This window comes from Apteryx mantelli, chromosome Z, assembly GCF_036417845.1.
Source record: "Apteryx mantelli isolate bAptMan1 chromosome Z, bAptMan1.hap1, whole genome shotgun sequence".
NCBI lineage: Eukaryota > Metazoa > Chordata > Aves > Apterygiformes > Apterygidae > Apteryx > Apteryx mantelli.
In genome coordinates this window covers 60567481-60582099 of record NC_090020.1, presented here as the reverse complement: position 1 = coordinate 60582099, position 14619 = coordinate 60567481, and the positions used below count along the sequence as shown (strand labels likewise).

The following is a 14619-nucleotide window of genomic DNA, read 5'->3' as shown; positions in this document are numbered from 1 at the left end:
AAGCAAAAGTAAATCAAATACTACTTTCATCTTCCCAACCAGCTATTTTAAGTGAATCTGGATATTAATACTGTAGCATTTATGTAATGTTAAAATGGCTTATACTCAAGTAATGCAGAATAACTAGCTGGAAGAGAAATGGAAGAATCTTGGAGCTGTTTATCTTTTAATTAGGGATATTAATGCCCATAAATATCTACGGTAACTGTATTCTAATCAATTTTTTTTCAACTCATATAATATAACAGGTCAGTGTACCAACTAAGCTAGTATCTACCACTGACTTTACAGAGTTTTATTCCATCTTCAGAATTAATATTTGATGCTTATATCATGCATTCCAGAATTCCTTATTGTCCATTCATCTTTTTAAACATTTGTCACAAGGAAAGCAAGAGTAGAAGAATTTTCCTTGGTTTATATATTACATTACCCATTATACACACAACCAAGTTGGAATGAAGCCAGTTTAAGTAACATTTATTTTACATAGAACAATCTCCAAAGAATATATTTAAAAAAATCTAAATACTGATTTTATTGCATTTATTTTCTTACAAAAAAGACATACAGGCACAATTTATGTATTCAAATACTTCAAACTGAATGACATCTGTTCACTATTCAGATTGCCCCCTGTGCCACTCAGAAGGCTGTGATAGTAGAAAATGTCATTTAACATGAGGCAGTAGTGCATTTTATTTAGTAGGAATGAATCACAAAATATATTTTTGTACAGTAAAATGTTATTGTCACTTTATAATTACCTATAAATTTTTTTTGAATTGCACAATAAATTCGCTTTACAATTGACAACTGCCAGAAAATAGGCTTAGTATGTAGCTAAATATTTGCCCAAACTATCCCTTAGAAATGAATTAGGATTTTTTTTGTTAAATACTTAAAGTCTAATAAGAACTATATTATATATCTGAGGTCATTTTAAAATGCTTTTAATAGGAAGAGGTTTATATATTCAACTAAATTCATTTTCTGTCTACTTTAAAATCCACACAACCACAATAGCTGAGTGTCCTAAATAATAGTATTTTGATTTGAAAGTACCAACACCAATGAAATCTGGAAGTGTTTAAATTAATCTATTTTCTATTTCTCTGCTTCATTATTAATGATGAAAAGGCACTGCTTCCTGTGAACATTTGGTGTTTTGGTTTTTTTAAAGTTAAAAAGCGTCCAATGACAAACTTCAAACAAATGTTTAAAAGCAAAAAATACTGAATAGACTTCCCACTGATGGATGCAGAGTCCATATCTGACATGCTCATTTTCCATAGAATTTCTTATTCAACAAAAATATGAGCAAGTTCACATTCACTTTTGCTTTATCAAACATTTTCATTACAGCCACACCTTCATACTGCATCTGAAGCAAATCCTGTAATTATAAATAAAATCATTAGTCTTTGCTTGAATTCATAGTTTATGACAATAAGGTTGGGTTATTTTCATTACATAAGCATCTCAAGCTTCAGGCCCGTCACAACTAAAAAAAGTTACAAGTAACTACTGGATAGGTATGAAAAATGTCATTTGTCCTCTAGATCCCAAATTGCAGCCTGTCAATAACAGCATACCAGAAGAAAGATTTTGTGTGTGTTTTAGTTTTCCCATGGTATTTACTGCTAGCCATTAAACTAATCTGGCATTTGGTTTGATGCAGTTTGACAATTAGTATAACTATTATTATAGTACAATTACTGTTATAAACATTAACCTTAGCCTAAGTCCAGCATCATCCTACCAAAGGTATATAGTTATTCCCCACATGATCTGCTTTAGGGCACAGTAACAAAACTAAAACTCTACAACTCTACCTGGAAATGCAGTTGCACTTTTTCCATCTCAACCCCCAAAAATTTTGCTTTGATTTCAAAGTCTCCTACTTCTTCTCCAGGTGTGATATCAAACATAACATTCTTAAACCTTAAAACAAAAAGAAGAGTAGTTGAGTATGTATACTGTGCAGTGTTACATAATCTGATGACAGTTATGTGGAAAAACTTGCAAAAGACAGAAGAACTTTTGGAATAAATACCAGCGTTTATTGTAGCACAACATATGTTATGGAGGCACAGCTTTATCTCCCCCAGCAGCAGCAACCTTGAGAGACCACAGAGTAATTGGTCTACAACAGGCCTTGGACCCCAAATCTGCAACATAAAGCCGGCATTTCTGCCAGCCCTAAGTAGTAGTGCCCCCAGCATCAACACTCCCACACATCAGCATGCTGCTGCTACTTGAGCTGTGCTAGCCATGTTTGAGAGATCACACTAAACAAATTGATCCAGCTTAGAAATCTTCAAAGCCACCAGCCTGCAAATGTGAACTCCTTAAGCTGGAACTATAGGCACAGTAGTGTTTGATCACAGATACTGCAAAATAAGTGACCCTTAAAATCAAACCCCACTGCCTTGAACAGAACAGGAGGGAAGATAACAGCTCATGGCAAAAACTACCTGGTAGACATAGGGAATCTCTCAGGCCAGTGCTTTTGCTATCAAGCAACATCACACAGGGCCATCTAATGAGTTTAATTGTACTCCTTCCTTCAGCAAAGCCATGCTGCACGACCACATAGCCAGCTAAAGCAAGCCTGAGCTTTAGGAGAATTTATATTTATGACAGTGCTTGGCTTTAGCAGCTGGCAGCTAAGCCTTTTCTCTCATCCCCCTCCTTCTGTCCCTCCAAATTAATTTTCTGATCCGGTTTATGAAATGTATAGCGAAAGTAGGATGCAAAAACAGTCAAGTACAAGGAGAACAGGGATCACTGAAAGAAGCATTCATGAAAATATAGGCCACACTGTATTTGCACAGCAGTGTGAGTTGTTAGATTTGACCTCATCTATGATGGCAGTTGTTTTGACCTACCATGTAATGTTCTATTACAAATATTATCCCAGCCTAAGCACAGTATTCCACATAAGTAACTTGATTTCTCTCCCTGACCTGTTGCAATATACTGATCCTGCAGAACTGCAAACAGAAGCTGCATGGGATCCCTTCACATTGCAGGCCCAGTTTATGTACTCAGAACAAGTCAGTCTGGTCGTCTTAGGAAGATAAGAGGAAATAAAGTGTCTTTCTTTACTCTGAGATCAGTCTTGGATTTGTTGGATTAGAGAATGGACATTTTGACTTTACCCATAAGTTACTTTCTGAACAGCACTAATCCTTAAAGCAGATATAGACACTTTTGTATAGTCATGACTATCTTTTAAATAATCATTAGATGACCAGGGATTAAAGCGGAAGTAGCAGTAGGATGCAGCTTTGACATCTGAATAGTTAGATGCTACCTACATATAGTAATATTTAGTATAGTTATATATATATAGTGGTATAGTAATATTTAGGGATAGCTTCTTTAAAAGACTTGAATTTGCTGTTATGTAGGGTCAGAAAAGAAGTTTAGCAGTTTTTGTTCACTCTCCCCCAGAAAAGTACTGGAAAGGTGATATGCTATGACACCAGAATTAGAGGCTAAATAATGCCCATTAAGCTCTTGATTATTCATAACTTGTCTAGCTTCCCCATTTGTTAGGGCTATTGCCATTCTTTTGTAATGAAATCAATACAGCAATTCTATATACTGGTTAAGTTCTAGATGAATGGTGTTTGCTCTTGGTTTTAGATGATCCTTTCTAGACTGCATTTCTTTAAATAGGTAATGCAGAGGAATGCTCAAACATTGTAGAGAGAGTTTTATGCAAGACTAGAAGCTTGCATAAGGTCTCAAGTCAAAAAGTTCTTTTCTTCTCTTTCAGATTTTTTTGAAGCTATCCCTGAGTACACTGGAGACTTACTGAATTGCAAATGATGTAACATGAACAATCGCATCCCTGCTGCAATGTCTTCTTGGAGACTTGACTGGTATATCTACAGATAGGCTGGATTACAGAGCTCTCAACAGTCCTTTAAGTTGGAATCAATTGGGGGTGGGATGTAAAGGAAACAGGATAGTAAGCATCCACAGCCTGGAACAGTACAGTCAGATTTTCTTCCTGCCACTCCTGAGTAGCTCCTTGCAGGTGTACACTCTTCTGTTTTCAGTTTGCCTGGCATAGCTCACTCTGCCCGATGAACCCGCTTGGGAAAAAAAGTGACCCAGAAAACTTTTTTCCATGCAGAGGAAGCAAGGAAGGAAGGGCACAGAGGAAGGAAGGAAATAATGGTGCAGAGGAAGGAAGATTTTGACTGCAGCTGCCTCAAAATGAATCATAAAACGTTAATAGATAAAGCATAACATCCATTCACCATGCTGATATGCTGACAGTATGACATGAGCTAAAATGGCAATGACCATACAAACTGTAATTTCTCTTCAGTATTTTAAGGGGAAAGAGAAACTCAAATTGCTTTAGGTCGAGAAACAGTCTCACCTTAAGTTCAGAAATGCTGTGCCTACTATTTTATTATGTGTGTTCATAGTGGCACTTTACATGTTTGTAGTTGGAAAGTGCACCATAGCAAGTATTTACTTTACTCAGTTATATGATAAGAGATTGGTCAGCAAATGAAAAAGTAAAAGCTGCTCAGCAAGTCAATCAGCAGTGAGCATGCTGGCTGACTTGTATTGGTTCCATCCAAGCTAGTGCCAAAATAGGCTTATTCCACTATTTGCCCAAGAAGGTAAACATGTAGCAAGCTACAAGGGGAAAAAAATGAATTATGACAATTAGATTTATTCTTTCCTCTGAATATAAAAATCTGAAGTAATTTTAGATGCAATGCAGAAAATTGAGAAGACTTCTTGAAACAAAAGCCAGACTCCTTAAGGAGCTGTCAACTACAAAATGCTCTGATTTGTTTTATGCCACACTTACTGGTTGGTTTGAAGATCTTCAATTTCTAAGATGACACCCTTTTCATGCAGTCTTGCGGCTGTGTACTTTAATGATGCATGCTTCATTTTTTTGCTTCCCTTCACCTCGTCTTTTCCATCCAGTTTAATTGACCTCCGTGAATTTCTGGAAAGAGAAGAATGAGGGAAAAAAAGCTTGTGATTAATCCACCAGGAACACAGTTTTGTCCTTTATACTTCCAACTACTCTGCTAGCCATATTTACATTTCCTTCAGTCTTTGCCTTCTTCTGAAACTGCTTTTAATGTTTTGAATGCTAATTCTGTTCAAATCTGAGAATTAGGGGTATTTTTAGCACACAAAATAGCAGCAACCTAAACATTTCTGTAATAATTTTTTCAATATTTGTTAGCACTTAAATTTAAATTCTATTGTAAAAAGCAAACCAAGTCCAAGAGTCCACAATTATTACTTCAAAATAGCAATTTGTAAGCATACAATGAACGATGCAGATGTAGAATAAGATTGGCCTTTTGAGTTCATTTTTGGATTAATGAAGTACTCATTGAGAAAGCCCCTGTTAATGTTAGTAAAATGTTTGCATGCTTTAATGGCACTAATAGGGGCTTGATCTCAAGAGAGTGTCATTTGCATCATACCTGAAAAGTAGTAATGCTTTAGTCATATTTATTTCATATCTTTCCATTCTAAAGACAAATACAAATCATTTGAATGAAGGAAGAAAATCAATAATTACTTCCCAAAGCTGCATATGACTTCAAAGAATGCTAGTAAAGTTATGGAGCAACACCAATTAAATACAATGAAAACATGCATATATATCAGGCCTCTTTAAGGCCTCTTTAAAGAAATGCATGATAATTTTTCAGTCTTCAGTCCAGCTTACAGTGACAACTCTAATGCACTTTTTAATATGTGGATTACCAATCTGTTGGCATCAGAACTTTCAACTACGGATAGCACCTGCTCTCCCTGCTAATAAAACACAGCCTCAAAACTCCTGAAATATTAAAATGCAAGAAGACTCAACTCACTTTCTTGTTAAGTTGTCTAAACAAGTTTTTATATAGGCGTTGTAATAATTAATTTGTTCCTCATAAAATGCTGTCTTGGAGTTAAGTGCATTCAGAGTCTGCTGAAGTTTCACCAGTTCAGCTTTTCGATGATGTCTGTATCTCCTTTGATTTCGGATATCCTAAACAGAAGATTGAAATTGATTAATATAATTGGCTTATTAATTTGATTTTTTTAAAACATTCTCACAGATTATCACTGTTCAAATTGCATTTACACAATGTGACTTACTTGGAGAAAGCATGAACTACATTGTATTAGTTCTCACAAACATGGTACCAGTTATGGGTACCACAGTTCACATGACCGAACAGAGGGTGACAAGCATGTTCCTGCTTGTGTTTTGTCTTTGATGGGCCCTGATCACTCCCTGGTGTCTTGTGTGATTTTTCCACCTCGCTGCCAATTGCAGGGAAGTCGGGCTATTAAATTTTGGTTAGAAAGGACACTGTGTGGGTCACTCCAGACAGTACATTTCCCACAAATCCTAATGCAGTTGCAAAGGATAACCCCTGTGCTGCTACTGGCAGGAGCCCCTCCAAACATACTGCTTTCACCAAACACCTTGAGATCCAAGTCAGCTACTGGAGCTTCTAACTGTAAAGCTAATCTTATGGTGTCTGTGCTAAGGCCTGCACTGGTCCAACACTGACCTCACTTCTGTCCCCCCAGTCACAGGGGCAGTGAATGAGCGGAACTAAATGAATCGATGTGGTATCAAACTCAGCTGTGGTCCTTGGGGCATGACACAGATATTAAGGAAGATGTCATCATGCTGTAAACAGTGGCTCTTTTTCCTCACAGCAAGCTTCTGGTGTGAGGCCTATGAAAGGGGAGCTTGAGCTTAGACTAGTTCAGAACTAGTAACTGCCAAGCTAAAGCTTGGGTTGAACGTAATGATTCAGAAGTTATGCATTAGAGTGCCTTTCACTTATTTCATTGGCAAACTCTAAGATTTGTTTTTTATTTGGATAATAACGATTTAGTGTAGTGTTCTGTAGAAGAATGCTTACGTGCATCTTTAGCTAGAATAGATTTAGGCTAGATTCCTAAAAACCCATAATATAAAAGGAGCATGTTCCATTTACCTTAGCAATCTCATTGATAATTTCTTGATACTTAGTTGCTGAAGACACTAATCCTGCTTGTTCCAATGTCCGGAGATTCCTCTGAATTTTCCTTTTCTTTTGTTCTATGGGTAGCTGCCCATCTTCAAAAATAGACTGACTGTGCTTCATTTTCTCTGGAGTTTTGGAATCTAAGATGGCACGTTTTTCTACAATTTTCAAGTGCTCAGATTCCTGGGTTAAAAAAAAAAAAAGAAAAAGCTAAAACTGAAGTTATTTTTCAGCTCACAATAACTGTAAGTATCCAGATACATTGGATTCTCAAAGGAGATAACCAAGCATAAAGGTGTAGGCTTTATCTCCCCATACCATATGGTTTAAAAGCACTCAGTTTACAATTTTTTTTGACATACCATAAGTAACTAATTACTTACAACATCTAGACCTGCGTTGAATTAATCCAAACTGGACTGAAATCAGCCAAAAGACTTAATGACTTCAGTTAGTTGTGGGAATACTGTCCAGATCTTACATGTGCCCCCTACATATGCATGCACATGATGAGGTAGCCTGAAGTGTGCACATTACTGAGATGTAGCTTTGTGTGTTAATATCTACAAGGGAAGTCATCAACTAGGAGCTGTTCCTGTTCCTTTCCCTTACAAAGGGAAGTGGCAGTTCCCCAAGTAGGTATTTGCTTATATTGCTTAAGCAAATAAACTAAGTGACAGAAAACTTGAGTCAAGATACTGAAATTCATGAGAAAAAAAAAATCTAGCAATTCACCTTAGGATTTTGGTCGTATTATAACAAACAAAAGCAATAGCCCTCTTTACAAACAATATATAGAATTTGAAGAATTTCTTATTCTAGGTGTTTGCAGAAAGACACTTGACATTTAATTAGGAATAGGCTATATGAGCTAAACACAGCAAAGTGTTAGTAACAGCATTGAATGAAAATAGCTATAATAAATAGTATGCTTTCTGTCTCTGAAATTAGTTGACAAAGACTTTTAAGAAATTTTTTCAGAACTGTTACCAATTATATGCTGAAAAAATGTGCAAGTCTCATGTTTTGATGGATCTAGAGCCAAGCAGATTTAAAAACTGTAACAATGATTTTATTATTATATAGTGATAGATTATATAATGATGGAGAAAGCAGTCGGAAATCTATTAAGGCTTTCAAGTACTCAGCTATAGTAAGTAAAATAGTATTTTCTTCCCTATTCAGGCATAGTGTAGCACTTACCTGTTGTGCAGTTGCTGGTGTTTCTAAGATTTCTAAGAGCATATCCCCTGGCTGTGTTCGTATCACATCCACAATAAGTCTTTTGGTCCTTTTTAAAGGAATATATAAATATTACAAAACAGTTGTCACTGGATCAGCTGTGCATTTCTTCAATAGTAAAACTACCAAACGTATTATGGATACTTGGTAATGTTTATATTTCCTAGCATTTTATTTTTCAGAGCTTCCATAGATTGCATTGAATAACTGGCTTCTACACAGACATGAAGATAGAAATATGTACATACTCTTCCCCTTTTTATTTTAGAAAAGTTACCCAGTTAACATAGGAAAATAATTGCTGTTAATGTAGTAAACATTCAGAGAGCAACCTACATGTGGATTTTAATTATGATTCTGTGACAAAATAGCAGCTAGGAATAGTCATCTTTCCAAAGCCAGAGCTATGCACAGTTACTTTAAGGGTCATATTCATTGAATAAATGGAAATGCACTCAAAACTGCTGAACTTCTGGAGCAATATACAACTGTCACTGTATTTATACACACACTATAAGGGGCAGATGTTTCTCCAGTGGCAACAGACAGGGAGCATTTCCTCATTGAACAAAGGCAAGCTGTTACAGCCTGATATGTAAACCAGTTCTTTTTTGGTAGGAGTTTATCTCATTCCTGCTGCCTATTCATCTATAATTCTTCCAAGAACATCCTGTTACAGACTTCTGTTAATTTAGAGGATACTATTACGAATGAGATACAGCTCATTCGATTTGTGATCCATTGTTCTTAAAAGATTAACAGAAACCTGAAAAAAGATGCAACTTAGGTTTTTGAGGAAAATATTTAAGTGATAAAACCTCATGATTTTGTTTAAAATGATAGTTTACTTATGTGAAGTTTTTTTTGTTTGTTTTCAAGACTAGAAGTTCTCACAAAACCACGATGAGATAGAACAAAGGATTTGCTCATATACAGGCAACTTTATCAATAAACATTCTGTTAAAGGTATTTGAGTTTGATTCAGGCTTTCATAGAAAGAGCAAAACTGTAGGAATCACTCTGAAAGCATAGGCAGAACTGAAGCAGTACTATTTCTGTGTTAAAACATAACATGCTATACCTCCTGGAAACTAGTTTGCTCATCCAGAGCTTCTGGTAACTGCACTGAGCAGTTTTGACCCATGGAACAGCTTCCAAGGAATTGCTGTAAATCCCCCCCCCACACATACACCCCTCCCCCCCAAAAAAACTTTTTTGGAATTCACTCCAGTTTGCCAGAAAAAAAAACAAAAAGATTCTCTAAAGTTAATTCACCTTGGCTATAACAAGTTCCTAGCTTTCTCTTTCTGAAGTCGCCTTCTTCAATCTTTGTTGGTCACCACCACAGTTAATGTCAGTGTGTGTGCGTGCGACAATGTCACCACTTTATGCACAGCTTTAGAAACATACATTTAATGTTATGCTGATATGGCTGATAAACATAATGAATCTTGCATCTACTTCCTCTCCCATATCAAACTCAGCTTTGTTGTTTCCCAGACAGGGTGCAAAACACTTAGGGCTAAACTCCTCCCCATTCATGTATTGCATCATATTCCTGTATCACTTGGTGTGTGGCATTCAAACCACATATACTAGGCACCTTGCGTATAGTTTGTTGGAGAGTGGTACCCGCAAATTTTAGGGTTCATCACAGAAACCTTAATTAACAATCATTTGAAAATAAACCCTTTGATATTTCTACAGAAGAGACACGTCACTTGTAGAGAAACAGGAAACATGCTGTGAATCAGCTATGACACATGAATTTTATCCAGATGCATAATATTTCACAGTTGCAGAAAGACTTCTATGCAATTAAGGTAGGAAATCTAGAGTATGTGCTACAACATCCGTATTTACATCTCTTGCATAAAAGATAGCGGTAAGTTATTCTGACTTTCGATGTTGTTGCAACTTAACACATATTTTGTTAATAATTATTCTAATGTCAGATTACTTTCCAGTAATCTTTATCAAATTTTAAGAAAATTTAATAAATACTTATGCAATAGGGAAGTTATATTCTTTTAATTCTCATGCTATTTCAGCATATTTCAACACAGTGTAAAGGATCAGAAACATCTCCTTTTAGCTTTGATTTTGCATATTTTTTAGGGATTCCATTAAGGGCTAACATTTTTCCCCTACACAGAGAAAAAAGGGACAGGAAGCGAAAGTTCTTTATAATGTAAAGAGACAACAGTAGACATATTCCTATTACAAAAACATTCTGGGAACACCTCTCGAGCCCTTGTCTCCTGAATCCCAAGTGACATAATTCAGCCTCAATTTGGCATTGTCATTGCAGTCACTTTACTTGATAGCTCATGTTTGATAAGTTCAAAAAAAAAAGTTTGACTTATATCAAGTTTGCATAACTTACAGTGAAAAAAACCTTTTCCTCTTAGGCTAAATATTTAAATTTAAGATTAGATTTTAAGATTAGATTTAAGATTAGATTTTTTCCCAAACTTCAAACAGTCATGTGTGGCTAAGAGTTATACAAATTGCACTGTTCACTGCAGCCATAACAGTTAAGAACTTGCTTCAGTTGCAAAACTTTACTTATTGCCTAATTAATTTATTGTATTGAATTTTGATTTAGAAAAAAATTATTAACAGGTTAAAGCTGAATTAAAGCCTGTATCTACACTCCCAGTGCCTGCAATGATGTAAAATACTTATGTTTATTTACCTTAAAGTGAACTTCTAGCCTTCACATTTGTGGGGTAGGAATAAGTAAAGTAATACAGGAGAACTTCCTTGTTCAAATAGCACCAGGATCTTAAATAAGTCGATCCTTATTCTGGATAATTTTAAATAATTTCTAAAGAGAGATGCCATTAATTTGATAATAATTTTATCAAAAGATTTTGAACTATAAAGTAGCCTATAGTTTATCCTGGTACTCATTTCTTAGTCTGCTGACCAAAAAGAATAAGATAAACATTATTTCCTTTCCCTGCATAGGCATGTATTATTCAAGCTGAAGTGACAGTCACATCCTGTTCAAATGCCTGATGGCAGTAGGTCAGGGAAATGTTTTCATTTGAGGGGGAGGAGAGGACAGTTTGATACTTACTGTCTACGCCTTACAAGCGTAGATAGAATTTCACCTTGACTTTTCCAATGCAGTGATGCTTTAAAACAGAATGCTTTTATAACTTCAAGGAAGAGCACATAGTAGGTTAAAGAATGATCCAGTCATCGTCCAAAACAAAAATGGCAGTAAGCTTATGGGAAAATAAACATACTGGAAGAATTAACAGTTTTTCTGACTTTTTCAAAAGTTTGAGTAGGACTGAACACTTGTTGGTCTTTGAAAATTGAGTGTACTCATAGCCTCAAAAATGCACTTAGGCAGGGATACAAAGTGGAAATGACTTGTTTTTGACAAAAACATTGCAAGAATGTAGGTTTCTGAGGAAAACATACTTTATCATCAGGCTTTGGAGATCCTGATCTTCACCTTCTCGTAACTCGTATTTGCTGGTTAGAGATAGCGAAATCTCTGTTTTTGCAAGCTGATTCAGTGTGCTTTCCCTGTTGGGGTCATTGGGATCAACAGCTCCTTCCCCTGTAAAGAGGAAACATGTCTTTTACTCCAGTTTGGTATCTTCCTCAGGAGTCAGTGCATGAAACAGAACAATAACCTTGAGAAATCACTTTTTAATATGTCATAAGAAGTTTTGTTAAGTTTATTAAATAGCCCCTCCATTCCCACCATTTAGAAGCAGTCATTCTACTGGACATTGAGCAGTCAAAACTATAAGCCATCTGACCAGTTAGAATATTTTGGAAATGCCACCAACTCTTTATTTTCAAGGTACTGATCTGCAAGAGACTCATGTTTTTTTCAAACAAAAGAATACAAGCAATTTAACATCCTTAGTCCTAATGTGGTAATAATGAAAAGTGAAAGACCAGTAGCCACGGTAATAGGCTATTCACTTTGACTCTGGTAATACCCATGCTGTCCTTCTAAGCCAGGAAGTCACAGTTTCCATCCTAGTACAAAAATAAGGCAAAGTAAATATCAGATACATTTACTCCTTATAACTTTCTAATAGTTTGTTTTTTGTTTTTTGGGGGTTTTTAAACCTTTTTTATTTGAATAATTAAGTCTCAATTTAAACTGCTGTTTTAAGACTTCTCAGTTTGTGGGGGTGTTTTTTTGTTTTTGTTTTTTTTAAGTTTCTAGCCAACACTGTAACAAAACTTAAGGTCAGGTTATTAAAAAGAGACCACTGGTTTCCTGTTTGCAATTTGAGCACAACTAGATTGTTCTGCTAGAAACAGCATTACAATTTTTTATCACACCATTAATCTCCACAGTGAATATCGCTATTAGAACCTTTCACATCTCTTGAAGATGCTGTCAAACATTGTTGTCACATTTTTTGAACAACTCTGCAATGATTTCCATCTTTAGAAGGTTCAGCTATAAAAAAGATGCAAAAAGACTTCAGAGAAGAATTCCATAGTAAATGAAGACGATATTAACATGGGAGTGTGTATCTTGCAGTATTTAAATCCAGTCCCCATTTAATTATACCCATAGAGTGAAGTTAACCATAAAGACGAAGAACAACATACCAAGAAAAGACTCCACATCAGGAACAGGTCCTAGCCCTTCCAGCAATTCATTGAGCAGGTCATTAGGCTCAGTGGCAATGGCATCCTGGTGTTCTAATAGTAGCTATAAACAAATGTACATGAAGTCATCATCTGAAAAACATACCCAATTTCTTTATATTTGTAAATAAATCTGGAGACTAAATGCTGAACAAACACCGATTATGGAGGACCCAAAGAGAAGGAGAGAAAGAAAAAGAAAAAAGAGACAAAAAAAAGCATGCTTGGTTCTAGACCTGAGATGTAGAATTGTTTCTGCTGCAAGGCAGCCTGCCGCCCTCCCCATGGAACACTGAATATCTCAGCCAAGCAGAAGGAAGTTTAAAGATTGGCTTTCAGAACTAAGACAAGGTAAGTAACAGAGTAAGAGCTATGAACCAAAGCAGAGCATCATAATGCTGCATCCAGAACTAGGTAGACAAAGGAATGAAGACAGCGTCAGTGGTGCATAGAAGATGCCTGCTTTTTCTGTATATCCATTCCAGTAGCTTTTCTGAACTCCAGCATTATAAGTGATACCTTTCACAAATGACTGTCTTCATTTGAAAGTGAGAAAGTAGCTTTGCAGCACCTGCTACTACACAATTTCTAATAGAAGTTACAAGAGATTTGTGAGTATATTCACAATAACATAGCTGGGCCTGTTCCCCAAACTTTTTTTCGAAGCCACAAAAAACCTGGTAAGTCAAGTTAATAAAGTAATTAGTAGTAAAAAAGTAGTAAAGGCAGTAATATTGCCTTGTAAACATCCTTTCATTATTAGTGAGAAAAAATGACCTCATGCAGAGTCAGATACAGCCAGCAGTATTATTCACTGCTAGATTTAACAGTCCATTTCCCCATAGCGGGAATTTTCCTTACCTGGAAGCCTGATGGAAAGGCATAGTGTCAACAAGCTTCACTGAAGTTTAACTACAGCAAAGCACACACTGTAGCCAAAAATTCTAGAAAATTTCAGGATTTTAAACACTGCAAAGCTATATTCAGTCAAAAGTTATTGTCTACCAGAAATACACTGACAACTAAAAAGCCCACGTCCAGAAAACAAAGACATACTAGCATTTCAGACCTACTCACAAGACAGAAGTGAGCATTACAGATCCATAACTAGTAACTTGTTTTAAACTAGTTTCCCTCAGTCTGATGGGAAGCAGCTACCCTATACCATACACAACACTGAATATATTATGAGAATTGCTGAGAAGCACTACTCATACTGATTAAAACTCTGCCACGCTTAATGCTATACAAGCACAGAATGAAACATACATTCACAGAATGTAAATTATTTGGGGTAAGGACAAAAGATGTATGGGGAAGAGACAGGAAACAAAGGTGATGAATCCAGCAGATCTTTCTTTCCAGCTACATTCTACAGAGGTGTGTGATGAAAAAGTTTAAGCAAGTGCCAAGGGAGACAATGACAGAGGAAAGGTTTAAGAACTTTTTCTTAAGTTGAGCTAGACATTACAAAGGACAAGATGTTCATGGGTCTCCTGTTACTCAAACTAAAGTTTCTAAGTTGTAAGAACAGAATGGAAAGTTGGATATACATTTGTAGGGAAAGTGCAGTGGGAGAAGAGGACTCAGATAAAGGCTCAGACTCTCACAGGAATTTTGGTGGAAGCGGTGTCATGGGACAAGCAGGGTAAGGTGTTAGACGTGCTGCACATAGACAATGTACAGACTTTAGACCTAATCA

At 36.1% G+C, this 14619-nt stretch overlaps 1 protein-coding gene across 3 annotated transcripts in view; it reads right to left on the bottom strand.

The window, feature by feature from the left end:
- Positions 1-464: 464 nt before the first annotated feature.
- The window catches only part of IQGAP2 (IQ motif containing GTPase activating protein 2), a 130646-nt gene continuing 116491 nt past the window's right edge, over positions 465-14619 (bottom strand). For all 3 annotated transcript variants that reach the window (XM_067316559.1, XM_067316557.1, XM_067316558.1), the window contains 8 exons: positions 12879-12981; positions 11718-11859; positions 8241-8328; positions 7008-7220; positions 5880-6040; positions 4847-4990; positions 1836-1944; positions 465-1396 (listed from right to left, as the gene is read on the bottom strand). In XM_067316559.1, coding sequence (XP_067172660.1) covers positions 1283-1396; positions 1836-1944; positions 4847-4990; positions 5880-6040; positions 7008-7220; positions 8241-8328; positions 11718-11859; positions 12879-12981 — 1074 coding nt within the window. In that variant the 3' untranslated portion in view covers positions 465-1282. The remainder of the gene's footprint in view (positions 1397-1835; positions 1945-4846; positions 4991-5879; positions 6041-7007; positions 7221-8240; positions 8329-11717; positions 11860-12878; positions 12982-14619) is intronic.